Here is a 20,275-nt window from a genome sequence, read left to right on the forward strand (position 1 = left end):
TTTGGGTTTTCCCACTGCCATAGAGGAGGGTTCATGGAAACCTTTAAAGTTATTTTATGTGACAATGCTCTGCTTCAGTTTTGAAAATGGTCTTCAACTGTGTCAGTGTTGTACTGCAACAGGCAGATGGCATAGGGTTGGGAGTCACATCTCAGTTCTATTAAAAAGGACATTTTCATTTCTATATATAACTATATTTTATCATTTTTATGACATTCTGAAAGGGTAATTTTTAAAATCTGCATTTGTATTTTTGGCAAAATAAAAAATATTAAAGCAATAATGAGATGAAGATCATAAAAAATTAAATTCACATTTCATATTATAATTTTGTTTTGCCTCTCTAAACAGGATATCCAATTTTGATATGAATATGTGGACAGAGTTTCATTTTCGTAACTTTTGATGGCAAAATGTAAAGTTGTGCAAACATTCTAAGTAGGAAGTTAGAATATATATCTAAAAATCTTGGAAATATGCCTATTTCTAGATAAAAGCATTTTTAAGAAAAGTGTGAGTGTTCGAAAATCTGGTACATTCATGCAGTATTTCTTGATTGAAGTTAAGAATATAAATATGCAAAATATACCATAATGTTATAAAGCATATGTTTTAAATTTATATATATATATATAACATATATGTATATGAAAAACAATATATCAAAATGATTGTCCTGGATTTCACAATAGCTTTTTGTCTAGAGAATAGTATTATGGTCAGTTCTTATTATCCTTCTGCTTATATTTAAATTTTTAATAATATTAACTAACATTCATTTAAGATAATAATAAATGCAATGTAACTTAATGATAAGTGAAAACTTATATTATCCTCTTAATAGCACAAATGAAATTTCAAAGAAAAATACATGATTAGATAATTTTTTTCTTAAATCTTCCTTTATAAATCATCTTTATAACTAGACACAGTAAAAGAATTAGAACCAATGCCTCAAAGTTCTAAGAACACTATGTCTAGGCAATGAGATATGGAACAATTTTGCCTCATTTGTACTTTTGCATTTTCTATCAAAATTAACTTTTATTTTTACAAAGTTAATAAAGTTACTAAATGGCAAAACAGGTGACACTTACAATCAGCAAATTGGAGTACCATTATATTTTTAGGATGGAAATTCAGTTTAAGAGTGGAACTGTGCTACCCTAGAATTGCAATGACTCCTAAATGCAATAATAAATAGAAGAAGGTAGAAAACTGGATTTACATGTTAATCAAGCAAGATGGGACTATTAGATATTAAATGACAAAGGTCATTATCAAATTTCTACTTAATATTTTCATTTAATATTTGTGTATATTTGCATAAAAATACTTAAAAGGAATATCTGCAGAAAATACTTAAAATTAGGTATATGTGAGAATTTTGAATTATATATTTACAGCTGTTACACTTTTAATATTATATGACTACACAAAATATATTTAAAATAAATACCTTATAAGAGAAGGCTTTATTATAACCAGTATTACTTTAAATTTGTTTTCCAAATGTAACAGATATCAATGTGAATATGTTTATCACAATTTGCATACACAAGTTACTTACATTTGATTTCACAAGAATTTTGTAGGATTGATCTGCAGATATGGGAGAAAAATCACTTTTTTTATCTCTGAACGGATAAATAACATGCTCATATGTAGTTGAAGATTCCAGTGGTTCAATTCCATAACTGACATTCTCAAACTGCAATAATCCCCTTAATATTGAAACACATAACAAAGAAATTAAAAGTATGGATTTCTTAATAATAAACATAAATAAATATTAAAAGAAAACATTAAGTAGAAATTTGATAATGCTTTTGTCATCTAATATCTAATAATAGCCCCATCCTACTTCCATCAACGTGTAAACCCAATTTTCTACCTCCTTCTATCTATTATAGCATTTAAGAGTCATTGCAGTTCTAGAGTGGCTCAGTAATAGGGATATTTCTCATTCCAATGACAGCTATTTCTGAATGAATTTTATAATTGCAAGCCTGGGAGAGACACAAAGAGTATAGTGGAAAAGATAAGACAAGCAGGCACAGAAAGTAGATGAGAAGAAACACAGTGTCACAGTGTCAGTGTCTATTTTCTTTGTCTTCCATCTACCCTTCAAGAAGTTTCTAAAAGTTAAAGGATACACTAGATATCGACTATGGTACATCTCTGGAATATGTCATTACCTGAGTCCAGAGCAGGTACTAAGTGTCACAACTGAATTTGGAATCTCTGTGGCATATCCTTGATAAAAGCAATGGCCCTGCACAGGAGTAATATAAAGATACATTGGTAATGATTAGTAAACAAAGAGTTTGATTTTTTTGATAACCCTCATCCTAGACATCATCAAATATCAAATTTAAGCATTCCATGATACAATTCAACAGACACTTCATTTCCTTTTTATCTTTCTACAGTCTTTTCCCCTTGACACTCTTCTAACTATAAATAATCACAACTCCTATTCTTTCCAAAGTGATTTTTGCTGTAAATCTGAACTTTCCATAAATAACATTCTGATCTATATCTTGTCGTTCTCAGTCCACATTTTGAATATATAGTCTAAAAATGCTACCTCAAGGTAATCACCAGCATTAATTTGACTTCCACTGTGGGCATTTCATTTGTTTCATTCTAAGTAAGACCAAACTATCTTAACTGACATTTCTTCACTATTTTTTAATATCTCACCATGTTGATCATCCTTACTTGAAAGTCTCTTCTCAATGGACTTTTAAAACATTACTCTTCCTACGTTCTCCACTGATACAGTCTTGTACTGAATATTTCCTTCTCTTCCTTAAGAAGTGTAGTGATATCTAGAATCAGCCTTGTTCCTCAGTTAATCCTGGACTATGAACATGCTATTATCATCACATTCTCATGTATGGATGTGATTCTATGGCATTAGTGTCCATACATACAAATGCATCAGTAAGCATTCACTCATCTCAATACTCGACTTAACTCCTATCTCCAACCGATACTGGCAGAGCATACACACTCCACTGTCAGACAACATAGCAGCCAGTTCTGCCCACAGTGGTGTCAGTAAACTATGCCACAAATCTTCACAAAGATGTAGAATGCAAACCAGGTCCCAACATTTTATCCAGCAGAAGACAGCATCACAGTTTATGCATCTCCTGGCCTTGCATGCCCAATAAGAGAAAATGATCCTCGTGAGATAACTCTCAACACTCCAAACTCAAAGCAGCAAAGAGTGGCCTAGATTAAAAACTTTCCTCTCTCAAGGGCACTAGCAGAGACAGACTGAGAAGCATATTGATAGCCAGTGACTGACATACAGCTAGAAGAAATGTTCTCCATTATATGGTTCCCTCATCAACCAACATTATGAAGCAACAGAGGGTGGCCCAGGAAAGAAACTTTTCCTGCCATGGGCTGCCCTGGCAGAGATCCAGTGAGCTCCACATAAGCCAGGAAGAATGACGGACAACAAAATAATATCAAAAGTTCCAAGAAGGCTAAATGGTCACTAGAGCAACAAGCACACTAAATTTGAACTTAAACTGGGTGATTGTCTTCAACAATAGAAGATTTCAATGACAAGCATACAATCTAAAACTATACACTATATCAAGAACCAAGAATATCACAACAAAATGGGAGAAGACACCAGATGCTGCATATTGAGATTAGCCACATGCTGGAATGATTCAATGGATTTTAAAGCAGCTGTGAAAATACTCATTCAATGAACATTTTAAAAGCATCCTGAAACAGCTGAAAGAATAAGGAAATTTCAGAAATGAAATAGAAGCTATTAAAAATAACAACTAAGAAATTAGAACCAAATAATATAATTTAAAAAACCCAAACAAACAAAGAAAACAACCCAAACTGGGTAGGAACAAATGCAGAGTGCAGATGACAAGGGATGGAATCAATGAACTTAAGACAGATGCATAAAATTTACCCAATATACAAATCACAGGAAAATTAATTAAGAAAATGAATAGAGTTTCAAGAACACATGGAACATTACCAAACATTTTAAAATATATGTCAGAATCCACGAAGGAGAACCAGAAAGAATTAGCAGAGCAGAAAAATTATTCAAAGAAATAAAGGCTTAATACTGGTCAAAATATGGTGGTTTAGAAATCCCTAGATCTGCTATCTTCCAATAAATACACCAAGTGAGTGGCAATTAATGCACCAATTCCATCTGTGAGAGACAATGAAGTAACAGACTGGCTTGTGCACATCTTTTGGTGAATGCAACATCAGATGCACCAAAGCCAGTAGGGAGATTTGGGATGCCTGTTCACCAGAGAATCTGCCCCAGAGATTAGATTAGATTAGAAAGAGATAATCTAGCTTCCAGATTGACAAGAAGAGGGTGTTGTTCAAGCAAGCAGTGCCCCAGTGTTTTTGAGGAGAATATGCAAGCAACAGGGTCACCAAACCGGGGCAGTCTAGTCACCCAAAGCGCAATGGAGATCGTGGCTTGGGTTACTTGACACCACTGACTCCCTTCCCTGCTTGTCCACACTCATCACAGAGTGAGAAGAAGAAAAAGCCCACCTCTCTGCCTCCACTGCAGGAGACAATCGTCTACGGATTGAATGCAGTGCTCCCTCTTCACCAGTACTACCCCAAGAACCAGCATCTGTCCCTCCGATCTTGCAGCACTGTAGCCGTGGTACAGTCTGTGGGAGAACAGAGGCACTGACCTGGGATGACAGAGCATCCCTTCTGAGACAGAGCCAGAGCAGGAAAACCCCACAGAGGTCTGCTTCTACCTGAAGAGAGAAACAGCTGGTAGAGGACCCCCAAATCACTGGCCGGGCTGATTTGTGGGGGTGTCCTTCTGTACATGGAAGGACATGGAAGGTCTCATGAAGACCCTGTGAGGGGACTGCTTTCCTAATGAGCAGACACCAAAGTAGAGTGGTAAGTAAAATGAGGAATAAGGAAATGATATTTCAAACAAAGGAACAAGATACAGGCTGAAACTGACACTAGTGAAATAAAATTAATGTACCTAATAAAAAATTAAAAATGAAGATTTTCCCATAAAGATGCTCATTGAGGTTAGGAGAACAATGCATGAACCAAGTGAGAGTTTGAAAAAAAAAAAAAGATAAAATATTAAAAGTATCAAACAGAAATCATGGAGCTGTAGAATAATTGCTGCTGTTGTTTACTTGCCAAGTCGTGTCCAACTCTTGCTACCCCAAGGACTATAGCCCACCTGACTCTTCTGCCCATGGGACTTTCCAGATAAGAATGCTGGAGTGGATTGCCATTTCCTTCTGCAAGTGGTTTTCTTACCTCATAAATTGAACCCGTCTCCTGCATTGACAGGCAGGTTCTTTACCACTAAGCCACCAGGGAAGCCATAGAATAATAACTGAACTGAAAAAATTCACTAGAAGTCTTCAACAGCAGATTGCATCAGACAGAAGAATGGCATTGAAACATGTGAAATGTCATGTATGAAACGAGATGCCAGTCCAGGTTCAATGCACGATGCTGGATGCTTGGGGCTGGTGCACTGGGACGACCCAGAGGGATGGTATGGGGAGGGAGGAGGGAGGAGGGTTCAGGATGGGGAACACATGTATAATTTTTTTTCTTTAAATTAAAATTAAAAAAAAGATAAAAAAAAAAAAAAAGAAAGACTCAGTTCAACTCCAGCAGATCAAAGGAGCAAAGGAAGACAGTAGAAAGTGATCAAATCTTACAGGAGTTATGGGATAGTAATTAGTTTCCACTTTGGAAACTAGAAAAAAAGAAAAGCAAATTAAATCCGAAGTAAGCAACAGCAAAGAAAGATTTAGAATTGATAAACCTCTTGCCAGGCATGCTAAGAGAGATGATACTAATTACTGACATCAGTAGTATAAAAGAAGTATCTTAACTATAGCCTCATGTACATTAAAAGAATAATAAAGGAATGAGATAAACAACTCTATGTCCACCAATTTGAAATCCTGGATAAAATGGTCCAACTACTTGAAACACACCATTTGTCAAACCTCATGTAAGAGGAAATAGACAATCTGACTACGTCTGATTCTCTTAAAGAAGTTGAATAAAATTGATCACCTGCCAAATCACAAAGCAGCAGGCAGGCCCAGATGTTGTCACTGTTGAATTCTGCCAAACACTTGAGTAAACCATATCAAATCTCTACACATTCCTTCAGAATATAGAAACAGAACAAATACTTCTAACTCATGCTATGTGGGCCAATGTTATACTAAAACCAAAACAACCAATAACACTTAAAAAAAAAAAAGAGCTACACATTAAAATCTCTTATGAGCATATATGCAAAAATTCTCAACAACATATTAGGAAATAAAAATCAACAATAAATTTAAAAATTGTAAACCAAAAGCAAGTGGGAAGTATCCCAGATATGCAAAGGAGGTTCCACATTCAAAATTCAAGTAATAAAAGCAATTACTACATAGGTTAAAGAAGAAAAATATTGGTAAATTGAGCAATGCTACAGAGTATAAAGTTAACCTATGAAAATCATTTGTGTTTCTACAAACTAACAAACTGTCAGAAAGAGAAATTAACAAAACAATTCCACTTACAATAGCATCCAAAAGAATAAATTTTTTTGATTAAATTAAACCAAGAAGAGAAAGACCTGTACTCTAAACCTATAGTACAGTGATGAAAGAAATTATGACACAATGGAAAGAGATCCAGTGATCATGGACTGGAGGAATTCTTATGGTGATAATACCCATACCACCTAAAACAATCTACAAATTCAATGTGATTCCTATACAATATCTAATGGCATTTTTCACAGAACCAGAAAAAATGATCCTGAAATTCTTATGTATCCACACACAAATCCGAAAAGGTAAGGCTGAGGTATCGCATTTCCTGATTCAAATGACATTAAGCCTTCTCTTTCCCTCAATCTTTTCCAGATGAATGGTCACCTATTAAGTTTTGTCCTTAACATATTAGAATAAGAAGAGCCAAATAAACCTGAAGCAAGGTATCAGGGAGAAAAGAAACACAGCAAAAAGCTGTGACATTGAAAATAACAGTAAAGAAAATCAAAGCAAGAAAACAGTCTGTTCTTTGATATGTGCAATAGATTGAAAAATCTCTAGTAAGATTGACAGTTAAGAAAAGAGGAGTCACATATCATCAATGATTGAAATCAACCAACACATCACTAAAGCTCCTGTAAGTCATTAAAAGAATAATAAATACTATTACAAAATTCCATGCAGAAATGCCCCCAAGATGATACAGACCAATTACTTAAAAAACTACAACCTACCAAAGCAATTTAAAAAAAACAGATAAATAAAATAGCCTATAACTATTAAAAAAATTGAATTGCTAATGTAATAGCTCCCAACACACACACATGCAAAATCCCAAAGCCAGGGATTTCACTGTAGAATTTTACCAAGTACCTTAAGAATTAACAAGTATTTTATACAATGTCCTCCTGAAAAGCAAAAGAGAATGCATTACTTTTTGATGTATTTAATGAGGCCAGTATTACTCTAATCTAAAAATTAGACAAAGTCACTACAAAAAAAGAAAATCATAGACCAATGTTTTTCATGAAATTTGACCCCCAAAATTCTCAAAAAATTGTTAGCAAATCAAATCCAGGCATGAATAAAAATTTCATACAACAAGACCAAGTTTGGATTTTTCTAGGTATGAAAGATATTTTCTAGGTATTGTATCAATATTTGAGAATCAGTCAAAGCAATACACTATCTCAACATCATATAATCATATCAACTAATACAGAAAAGCCATCTTATACAATTAATTACAATCCCCATCATGGGGCAGAAAAACAAACAGATTCTTACCAATCTAGGAACAGTGAATTTCCTTAACTTTGTAAAGACCATATTAAACAAAAAAACCCAAAAACCTATATCTAACATTATCCAATTGTAGGGAATACTTTATCCCTACAATTCAGAAAATCCAAACTCGTAAGAAGTCCTATTTGATTCAACTCTTGTACTATAGTTAAGACATTATTCCTAGTCAGAGGACCAAGTTCAGTGTGAGACTCACCCTCTGTGCTTCCTTTCTGTCAGAGGAAGAATCTCTGATTTTTCTTTTAACTGTCTAATGTCTGAAACCAGGTGCCTCATGAATTCTGTCCTACTTTCTACTTGCAGGTGGTGAGAAAGAGAAATGCTGTACTGGTTACCATATTTTAAACATCATTCTCTCTGAATTGTAGCACAGCAACAGAATTTGAACAAACACTCGCATTCGTATCTTCTCCATCATCTAGTCTGGCAAAATACATATCTTAGACTAAAGCTAACTTCTTCATATTCTTTTAAACATTTTTTTGACTCTTATCTGCATTGGGGGATATAATTCAAATTCCTGTGGTTTTCATGTAAACATATTAGGATTTAGTACTCAATATGCTATTGCAGCTTTATTTTTCTGTGCTCTTTCTGTGAAGTGGTTTCCACTGTTCCCTCCACTGCTCAGCTTCTATGACACTTTCATCAAAACTTTACCCTGTATTTAGAGGCTTTTGAGTTCCTTTTCCCACTTCTTTCTGCTCTCAAATTCCTACAACTACTTCCAGAGAATGTAAATGACCTTTTCAATTAAGTGATTCCTGAGTTTCACATTCTGAAATGCTCATTCTATTCAACATGTTTTCATAGCAACAGCCACATTATGTTTGGGTTTGTGATCAATCTGCTTGCCCAACAATCTGGCTGAGCATAACGGAGGCTCATTCTTCCCACCAATGATGTCTTTACCACAAAAGGATAAAAATCTACAAAACATAAAGTAAAACTTACCTTTATAAATGAAGAATCTGGATATAACACCCTCGATTTGTTGTATGAATACACCAGGAGGTTAGAGTCTAAAAATGACCTAATTCAACCAAAACAATAAACTTTGTCTTAATAACAGCATTAATAAAAGTAACTTCCAGAGTTATGACATTTTAAAAAAAACATTACTTTCCAATTTATGAGCTTAAATATGCAAAAATTCAATGGCTTCCTTGGACTGCAAGAAGATCAAACCAGCCAATCCTAAAGGAAATCAGTCCTAAATATTGACTGGAAGGACTGATGCTGAAGCTGAAGCTCCAATACTTTGGCCACCTGATGCAAAGAATGGATTCACTGGAGAAGACCCTAACGCTGGGAAAGATCGAAAGCAGGAGGAGAAGGGGGTGACAGATGATAAGATGGTTGGATGGCCTGAGTTTGAGTAAGTTCTGGGAGTTGATGATGGACAGGGAGGCCTGGCATTCTGAAGTCCATGGGGTCGCAAAAAGTCAGGCAAGACTGAAGGACTGAACTGAACTGAAGTGGGTTCATCTCTCCATTGTCTACCTTTCTTTCTGATAGCATATTATGTATATAAGAAAAAACAAGAACCAGAATGACCAGATACAAGTGTGGGCACTGTAATGACACAGATTGATGTCTAATAAAATCCAGGACTTCCAATACCCAAAGCAAAGTTTTTATAGATTCAACCATCTATACATCTCATGGCATAAATGCTTTTGTTATAATTTGCTAATAAGCAGCCATGGGTTGATAAATAACAAAAAATTTATGCTTATTTCATTAATTTTTTTTTCATAACTTATCCTAGGCTAAAAAACAACCTCCAAATTCCCAGTGCTTTAAAATTAAAACAAATGTTGTTTACAAGGTTACTGCAGATTCAACTCCACAATGCCTTCCTTCTGGAACCTAGGAAAACACATGGTCCCTCTATGGCAACTGCTTCTCTTGAAGCAGTAGGAGAAAAATTGTAGAACCACACACTACGTCTCAAAGTCTTTGTTTGGAAGAAGGATTCTAGTCTTTGGCTCAAATATCATATGTTATTTTTACATAAATGTGATATAAATGGAGTTTGGAGCTATAAGCTTCTTACTAGGTGGATGTTGATTACCTTGGAACAATCTAACATGTTTATGGTAAGAATGAGATAGGGTGGGACCTGAACTCTTTACTGGAGTACTTGACCTGGGCAAATGTCTCCATGAGTAACAAATGATAAAGGAACTATAAGGGACTAAAAATAACTGCCTGCATGAGCAGTCTGGGTAAGTATGAACAAATTAGACACAAAAAGGCCACAAAGTGACCACCACTTCTGAGGTGCCAGGAGAAAAAGCAAGGCATAGCCTTAGAAAGCATCACTACAAACAAAGCTAGTGGATGTGATAGAATGCCAGTTGAGCTATTCCAAATCCTGAAAGATGATGCTGTGAAAGTGCTTCACTCAATATGCCAGCAAATTTGGAAAACTCAGCAGTGGCCACAGGACTGGAAAAGGTCAGTTTTCATTCCAATCCCAAAGAAGGGCAATGCCAAAGAATGTTCAAACTACCACACAATTGCACTCATCTCACACGCTAGTAAAGTAATGCTCAAAATTCTCCAAGCCAGGCTTCAGCAATATGTGAAGTGTGAACTTCCTGATGTTCAAGCTGGTTTTAGAAAAGGAAGAGGAAGCAGAGATCAAATTGCCAACATCTGCTGGATCATGGAAAAAGCAAGAGAGTTCCAGAAAAACATCTATTTCTTTTTTTTTTTTTTTTAACTTTACAATATTGTATTAGTTTTGCCAAATATCGAAATGGATCCGCCACAGGTATACATGTGTTCCCCATCCTGAGCCCTCCTCCCTCCTCCCTCCCCATACCATCCCTCTGGGTCGTCCCAGTGCACCAGCCCCAAGCATCCAGTATCGTGCATCGAACCTGGACTGGCAACTCGTTTCATACATGATATTATACATGTTTCAATGCCATTCTCCCAAATCTTCCCACCCTCTCCCTCTCCAACAGAGTCCATAAGACTGTTCTATACATCAGTGTCTCTTTTGCTGTCTCGTACACAGGGTTATTGTTACCATCTTTCTAAACTCCATATATATGCGTTAGTATACTGTATTGGTGTTTTTCTTTCTGGCTTACTTCACTCTGTATAATAGGCTCCAGTTTCATCCACCTCATTAGAACTGATTCAAATGTATTCTTTTTAATGGCTGAGTAATATTCCATTGTGTATATGTACCATAGCTTTCTTATCCATTCATCTGCTGATGGACAGCTAGATTGCTTCCATGTCCTGGCTATTATAAACAGTGCTGCGATGAACAACATCTATTTCTGCTTTATTGACTATGCCAAAGCCTTTGACTGTGTGGATCACAATAAACTGTGGAAAATTCTGAAAGAGATGGGAATACCAGACCACCTGATCTGCCTCTTGAGAAACTTGTATGCAGGTCAGGAAGCAACAGTTAGAACTGGACATGGGACAACAGACTGATTCCAAATAGGAAAAGGAGTACGTCAAGGCTTTACATTGTCACCCTGCTTCTTTAAATTATATGCAGAGTACATCATGAGAAATGCTGGACTGGAAGAAACACAAGCTGGAATCAAGATTGCCGGGAGAAATATCAATCACCTTAGATATGCAGATGATACCACCCTTATGGCAGAAAGTGAAGAGGAACTCAAAAGCCTCTTGATGAAAGTGAAAGTGGAGAGTGAAAAAGTTGGCTTAAAGCTCAACATTCAGAAAACGAAGATCATGGCATCCGGTCCCATCACTTCATGGGAAATAGATGGGGAAACAGTGGAAACAGTGTCAGACTTTATTTTGGGGGGGCTCCAAAATCACTGCAGATGGTGACTGCAGCCATGAAGTTAAAAGACGCTTACTCCTTGAAAGGAAAGTTATGACCAACCTAGATAGCATATTCAAAAGCAGAGACATTACTTTGCCAACAAAGGTTCTTCTAGTTAAGGCTATGGTTTTTCCTGTGGCCATGTATGGATGTGAGAGTTGGACTGTCAAGAAAGCTGAGCTCTGAAGAATTGATGCTTTTGAACTGTGGTGTTGGAGAAGACTCTTGAGAGGCCCTTGGACTGCAAGGAGATCCAACCAGTCCATTCTAAAGGAGATCAGCCCTGGGATTTCTTTGGAAGGAATGATGCTAAAGCTGAAACTCCAGTACTTTAGCCACCTCATGTGAAGAGTTGACTCATTGGAAAAGACTCTGATGCTGGGAGTGATTGGGGGCAAGAGGAGAATGGGATGACAGAGGATGAGATGGCTGGATGGCATCACTGACTCGATGGACGTGAGTCTGAGTGAACTCCGGGAGTTGGTGATGGACAGGGAGGCCTGGCGTGCTGCAATTCATGGGGTCACAAAGAGTCAGACACGACTGAGCGACTGATCTGATCTGATCTGTGCATGATGCTTGTACACAGCACCACCAAGGGAACCTGCAAACTGTTGCAGAGAAGCCAATTCTGACTCCATGTTGGAACTGTTTCTGTGACTTGCTTTTCATTGCTTTTGTTACTATAATTGAATGGCCTGCCTCAGAGAATCCTGCCCCTCTGACTGACTGTAAACTGGAGTGCCTTTGTTCAGAACCACGTGCTGTAGATGGCAGGAAGGAAGAAATTAACACATCCTCTGCCTGAGACTTGGCATTCTAGGAGGTGTTTCCAAGATTCAAGGTCTTTTTACTTTGGTACCTCACATCCCCCCATCTCTGATCTATAAAAGAATCTGGCATCCAGACCCCAATAACACGGTTATTTTGAAGTGCTAGCCTGCCATCTTCTCGGTCAGCTGGCTCCCCAAATAAAGTCTCTTCCTTGCCTCAGTCCCTCATCTCGTGGATTCATTGGCCTCTCCTGTGGTGAGCAGAGTGGCCTTGGACCACCAGTCCCCCCTGACTTTCACCTCACATGAGGAACCAGCTTGCCCTCCTCAGAGAGTGAGCAAGGGAACCTGTTGCTTGTTTTCACTCCCTCCTGCTGCAGCGCCAGTCTCAACAAAGCCTTGCCTGAATTCCTTGTCTGGCCACTTAACAATTTCTACTGACTAAAGAGTCCAAGGACCCTAGATTTCTCAAGGATTCCAAACATCAGGAAGCCTCTGAACACCAGGATAGAGAGAAACTAAAGCATTAACAGAGTGCTTTCTTCATCACTACTTTTTTTGTTGTTTTTATTTATTTAAAATATTAATTTATTTATTTTAATTGGAGGTTAATTACTTTACAATCACTACTTTTCAATTCATATCTACTTTATTTGCTCTCATTCTTTTTTTAAAAAAGATTGTTAGTGAAGTATAGTTAATTTGTAATGATGTATAAGACAAAAAGATTCAAATATATATATATACACATATATACATATATATATACTGAAATGATATACTATGTATATCTTTATATATCAGTGTATATAATGATTAAAGAATCTGAATGGCCCATATGGGTTTAGGTGAAAGCATCTAGAACATGAATTCTGGAACAAGGGCAGAGCTACATTTTATAACTGTAAGCATTTAAATGGAGGTGGCAGAGTGGGAATCCAACAGTAATTCCCGGAAAAAAAGAAATCAGAAGTAAAAACCTTCACAGATATTTGACAAGAATTATTAAAATGAGAAAAAATTAGTTTGTAAGTTTATTCATCCTAGGCTCTTTACCAAAACCACACCTTTTGCTTTTTTATATGAAACAACACACCAATCTGCCTTCATCAGTGATATAAGGAAAATCAAGCTTCCTTGGTAACTCAGATGGTAAAGAATCTACCTGCAATGCAGGAGGCTTGGGTTCGATCCTTGGGTTGGGAAGCCTCCCTGGAGGAGGGAATGGCAACACACTCCAGTGTTCTTGCCTGGAGAACCCCATGGACAGAGGAGCTTGCTGGGTTATAGCCTATGGGGTTGCAAAGAGTCAGACATGACTGAGCAACTAAGCACATAAGGGAAATACAAGTGAGCACTGAAAGAAAAACAACGTCCAAAAAAAGGAAATTGAAAAACAAATCAAAGGCAAAATTTAAAAGCTAGCTTCTAATGAACTAGCATTGATGGACAAGAACAGTCTTAAATTCAAGAAAAATTAATAAGCTTTCCAAGCAGACCATTTGGAGAAGGAAAAAAAAAGATAATATGAAACTAAAATACACAACGTGTGAATGCTATGTCCCTTCAGCTGTGTTCAGCTCTTTGACTCTACAGACTATAGTCCACTGGTCTCCTTTTTCCATGAGATTTTGAAATTTTGAAAGCAACGTTACTTGAGTGGGCTGCCATACCTTCCTCCAGGGGACAGTCCCAACTCAGGAATCAAATCCACATCTCTTCTGTCTCCTGCATTGGCAGACAGTTAATATTAAGGAATCGAATAAATGTATCCAAGAAAATTTGCTTACTGTAAACATAATTAAAGGTTTAGCCAATAAAGAAAGATGCTGGCAGAATGCACGTCAAAAATAAAGATTTGATCATAGTTATAGAATATGATATACAGCACAGAGAAATAAGATGCAGGATGAAAGCATAAATTCCCCATGGAAGAAAATAAGGTATATGGGCTGAAAATTAAAAAGAAAACATTAAGGGACTTTGGATATTTCAGGGAGTATTAATGTAATATACATACATATACACAGAAACTCACACCCACCTATACAAAGAAAACATACTGGAAAACTTAAAACAGACTGTATCAAATTACAAAAATTTATAGAAAAGAAATATGACTCACAAATTCAACACATTGCCAAAATGTTATTCAATTATGAGAACAAAAAGACATCCACAGATCTGTATTAGGGACGCATGCTATTTGCATATTCCTTCTGAAGAAAATAATCTAACTAGAAAATATTCTAACTAAATAATACCTGAGTCAGCAGAAAACTGCAATTAAAAAATGTTTCAAAAAAGAAGGAAAATGCAAATAGAGCTGATAAAGAAACTGAAAGTAGTGGATTTACATTTAGAATGGAAAGACAATTTTAAAAAATATAGGATGTTTTGGTATCACTTTAGGATCTGAGAGACACAAGAGAAGAACATGAGAACCTATAAGAAAAAATATGAATATGAGGATTATTTGAAAATTCTTTTTTATAGCAATAAATCCCCAAAACATAGGAGGAAACATCAGTATTCAACATGCTATTTTCACAACTATAGAAAAGATTAAGTGGTAATAGCCAGAGAAAACAAAACTTCTCACAAGTTGATGATGGAGCAAAAAGTAGAAAAACAGAAAGATAAAGCCATACATAGAATATAAATAACTCAAAACTAATGAATAAAAGACAATACTTTGGCCACCTGATGCGAAGAGCTGACTCTGAAAAGACCAGAGTTTGGTTATATGCATTTGGTTGAATATATGCATTTGGTTGAAAAGACCCTGATGCTGGGAAAGATTGAAGGTGGAAGAAGAAGATGACAGAAGATGAGATGGTTGGATGGCATCACCGACTCAATGGACATGAGTTTAGAGAAACTCCGGGAGTTGGTGATGGACAGGGAGGCCTGGCGTGCTGCGGTCTATGGGATCGCAAAGAGTCGGACATGACTGAGTGACTGACCTGAATTGGACTGACTGAATGAATAGAAACTAATTACCTTAAAATCTTACGGGAAGCAAGTCAATGAGAACTGTACATTTTGACTGGGAAAGACACTACATGTTATTAACAACCAGGGAATGGCATATTAAAGCAACAGTAAAATAGTATTTGTTATCCACTAATTAACAAAAATGAGTGAATATATGCATTTGGTTGAGAATGTAGAAAACAAATATCCTTTAATTTATTGTCATAAAAATTAGTTATAAAGGTTTTGAAGAAAAAAAAAAAACTGGCAGTATATAACACTTAAGAATTTTCTTATTTATAATGCAATAGCTACACTGAGGCCTGGGAAGTCATGTCCAGGGATGTCAACTAGAAAGCTTTCTTGTTGTAAATAAGGGAGGATAAATAATTTATGAGATATATTAATTTGATGGCGACATATGCATTAAAACCCACTTTGCACACATCAATATGAATGAATCTCAACAAATGATATTATGCATAATGTTCCATTATGAACAACCACAACCACATACGGTAAAACAAAATGTACCTACTGCTCACACTTTTGGGTCATGTGCCAGTAGCCATGACAACTCTGCTAACTGGCCAGGCTTGCTCAGTGGTACAGGATTCAGCTGAATATTGGCTGATGTAGGGAATGGCAACCCACAGTACTCTTGCCTGGAAAATCCCATGGATGGAGGAGCCTGGTAGGCTGCAGTCCATGATGTCGCTAAGAGTCGGACACAACTGAGTGACTTCACTTTCACTTTTCACTTTCATGCATTGGAGAAGGAAATGGCAACCCACTCCAGTGTTCTTGCCTGGAGATCCCAGGGACAGGGGAGCCTGGTGGGCTGCCGTCTATGGGGTCGTGCAGAGTTGGACACGGCTGAAGTGACTTAACAGCAGCAGGCATAAATAGAACACTTTGGCTATGATCCGCATGTCTTTAATCTTTCAGCAAGCTTAGCCAAAACATATTCTCATGGGGATGACAGATAAAGATGGAGAGCAGAAAACCATGAGAACCTTTTTAAGCCTCTGTTGAAATCAATTCATCCAACATGACTTTGGCAAAAGTAAGTGTGCAGTAGTGCTCAGTTACTCACTTATGTCTGACACTGAAACCCCATGAACTGTAACCCACCAGGCTCCTCTGTCCATGCTATTTTCCAGGCAAGAATACTGGAGTGGGTTGCCATTGCTTCCTCCAGCGTATCTTCCCCACTCAGGAACTGAACGTGAGTCTCTCGCATTTCCTGCTTTGGCAGGAGGATTCTTTACCACTGAGCCACCTGGGAAGGCCCCATCAAAATAAGTGACATAGTCTCAAACTGGGCTGGTAATTTGCCAGACCCCCAAGGTAAAATCGCCTTCATGGATTATAGCCTTGCTTTGGCAGAGATGGCTTGTGTCACTACATGAAGCTATAAGCCATGCATTCGAGATGGATGGGTCACAGTGAAGAGTTCTGGCAAAATGTAGTACACTGGAGAAGGAAACGGCAATCTACTCCAGTATTCTTACCTGGAAAACCCCACAGACCATATGAAAAAAGCAAAAAGATATGACACTGGAAGATGAGCCCCTCAGGTTGAAGGTATACAATATGCTACTCAGGAAGAGTGAAGGGCAATTAATAATGTGGCTCAGACGTTAAAGCATCTGCCTGAAATGCGGGAGACTCAAGTTCAATCCCTGGGTTGGGAAGATCCCCTGGAGAAGGAAATGGCAACCCGCTCCAGTACTCTTGCCTGGAAAATCCCATGGATGGAGGAGGCTGGTAGGCTACAGTCATTGGGGTCGCAAAGAGTCGGTCACAACTGAGCAACTGCACTTTTGCACAGTAAGAAAGAAGCAGTTTGGCCAAAGCAGGAATAAAGCTAATCTGTGGATGTGTCTGGTGATGAAAGTCCAATACCGTAAAGAACAATATTGGATAGGAACCTGGGATGTTAGGTCCATGAATCAAGGTAAACTGGAAATGGTCAAGCAAGAGATGGTAAGATTGAACATCAACATCTTAGGAATCAGTGAACTAAAATGGATGGGAAAGGGTGTATTTAATTCAGATGACCATTATATCCACTCTTTTGGGCAAGAATCCCTTAGAAGAAACAGAGTAGCCCTCATAGTCAACAAAAGAGTTCAAAATGCAGTAATTGGGACAATCTCAAAAATGACAGAATGATCTCAGTTCGTTTCTAAGGCAAACCATTCAACATCACAGTAACCCAAGTCTACGCCCCAATGGCTAATGTTAAAGACAGTGAAGTTGACTGGTTCTCTGAAGACCTAGGATACCTTCTAGAACTAAGATCAAAAAAAGATGCCCTTTTCATCATAGGGGATTAGAAGGCAAAAGAAGGAAGTCAAGAGAAATCTGAAATAAGAGACAAGTTTGGCCTTGAAGTACAAAATGAAAGCAGGCAAAGGCTAACAGAGTCTTGTCAAGAGAAGACACTGGTCATAGCAAACATTCTTTCCAAACAATCCAGTGGACCAGTCTACACATGGTCATCAACAGATGGTCAATACTGAAATCAGATTGATTATGTTCTTTGTTGCCAAAGATGGAGAAGCTGTATACAATCAGTAAAAACAAAGCCTGGAGCTGACTGTGGCTCCTTATTGCAAAATTCAGGCTAAAGTTGAAGACAGCAAGGAAAGCCACTAGGCCATTCAGGTAAGATCTAAATCAAATCCCTTATGATTATACAGTAGAGGTGACAAATAATTCAAGGGATTAGACCTGGTGGAAGAATGCCTGAAGAACTATGGATGGAAGTTTGTAACACTGTACAGGAGGCAATGCCAAAACCATCCCAAAGAAGAAGAAATGCAAGAAGGCAAAGTGGTTGTCTGAGGATGTGCTAAAAATAGTTGGGGAAAGAAGAGAAGTGAAAGGCTAGGGAGAAAGGGAAAGATATACTCAACTGAATGCAGAGTTCCAGAGAATAGCAAGGAGAGATGAGAAAGACTTCTTGAGCAATGAAAAAACAAAACAAAACAAACAAAAAAACAGAGAAAAATAATAGAAAGGGAAAGACTAAAGATCTCTTTAAGAAAACTGGAGATAAGGGAATATTTCAAGTAAAGATGGGCCTGATAAAGGATGGAAACACTGAAGATCTAACTGAAGCAAAAAATATTAAGAAGAGATGGCAAGAGTATGCAAAGGAACTATACCAGAAAGGTTTTAATGACCTAAAAAACCACCATGGTGTGGTCACTCACCTGGGGCCAGACATGCTGGAATGTGAAATCAAGTAGGCCTTAGGAAGCACTGTTATGAACAAAGTTAATGGAGGTAAAAGAATTCCAGCTGAATTATTCAAAATTCTAAAAGATGATGCTGCTAGAGTGCTGCACTCAGTAAATCAGCAAATTTGGAAAACCCAGCAGTGGCCACAGGAGTGGAAAATGTCAGTTTTTATTCCAACCTCAAAAAAGGGCAGTGCCAAAGAACGCTCAAACGACCTTACCATTGTGCTAATTTTACATGCCAGCAAGGTTATGCTCAAAATCCTTCAAGTTAGACTTCAGAAGTACATGAACCATGTAATTCCAGATGTACAAGCTGGGTTTAGAAGAAGTAGAGAAGACAGATCAAATTTCCAACACTCGTTGGATCATGAAGAAAGCAAGGGAGAAACAGAAAAACATCGACTTCTCCTTCAGTGACTATGCTAGAGCCTTTGACTATGGATCACAATAAATTGTGGAAAATTCTCAAAGAAATGCTTGTACTAGAACACTTTACCTCTCTTCTGAGAAACATATATGTGGGTCAAGAAGCAACAGTAGGAATCAGACATGGAACAAATGACTGGTGCAAATAGGGAAAGGAGTAAGAGACTGTATATTGTCACCCTGCATATTAAACTTATAAGCAGAGTACATCATGTGGAATGATGGGCTGGATGAAGCATAAGCTGGAATGAAGATTGTTGGAGAAATATCCACAACCTGAGATGCGCAGATGATGCCATTCTAATGGCAGAAAGTGAAGAGGAACTAAAGAGCCTCCTGATGAGAGTGAAAGAGGAGAGTGAAAAACCTGGCTTAAAATTCAACAATCAAAAAACTAAGATCATAGCTCTGGTCCCCTCACTTCATAGCAAATAGATGTGGAAAAAGCAAAAGCAGTGACAGATTTTATTTTCTTGGTCTCCATAATCACTGAAGACAGTGACTGCAGACGTGACATTAAAAGACACTTGCTTCTTCGAAGTAAAGCTACAACAAACATAGACAGTGTACTAGAAAGCAGAGATACCATTTCACCAACAAAGGTCCGTATAGTCAAAGTCATGGTTTTTCCAGTAGTCACGTACAGATTTGAAAATAGGCCCATAAGAAGGCTGCGGAACTGATGCCTTTGAATTGTGGTTCTGGAGAAGACACTTGAGAGTCCTGTGGACTGCAAAGAGATCAAGCCAGTTTATCCTAAAGGCAACAAACATGAATAGTCAGTGGAAGGACTGATGCTGAAGCTGAAGCTCCAATACTTTGGCCAGCTGATATGAAGAATCTGCTCATTGGAAAGACACTGATGCAAGGAAAGATTGAAGGCAAAAGGAGATGAGGGTGATGGAATATGAGATGGTTAGATAAATGGAGGACAGGAGAGCCTGGCATGCTGCAGTCCATGAGGTACCAAAGAGTCAAACATGACTCAGCAACATGAAAATTGCTAGAAATTCACTTGGAAAATGGTACTTGCTCAGTAAATGTCAGTTACTGTTGTTCTTGTCATTATTATTATTATGACTATTTTTAGCATTCATCCTTCTTGATCCAGAAGTCCATTAATTTATATCAAGTCTGTTATGT

At 37.4% G+C, this 20,275-nt stretch overlaps 1 protein-coding gene across 6 annotated transcripts in view; it reads right to left on the reverse strand.

The window, feature by feature from the left end:
* Positions 1–20,275, reverse strand: part of ADAM3A (ADAM metallopeptidase domain 3A (cyritestin 1)) — a 114,374-nt gene that overhangs the window by 85,502 nt on the left and 8,597 nt on the right. For all 6 annotated transcript variants that reach the window (XM_024986155.2, XM_024986153.2, XM_024986156.2 and 3 more), the window contains 3 exon segments: positions 8,829–8,907; positions 2,199–2,275; positions 1,571–1,724 (listed from right to left, as the gene is read on the reverse strand). In XM_024986155.2, coding sequence (XP_024841923.1) covers positions 1,571–1,724; positions 2,199–2,275; positions 8,829–8,907 — 310 coding nt within the window.

The sequence above is a fragment of the Bos taurus genome, chromosome 27 (genome assembly GCF_002263795.3).
Source record: "Bos taurus isolate L1 Dominette 01449 registration number 42190680 breed Hereford chromosome 27, ARS-UCD2.0, whole genome shotgun sequence".
Lineage (NCBI taxonomy): Eukaryota > Metazoa > Chordata > Mammalia > Artiodactyla > Bovidae > Bos > Bos taurus.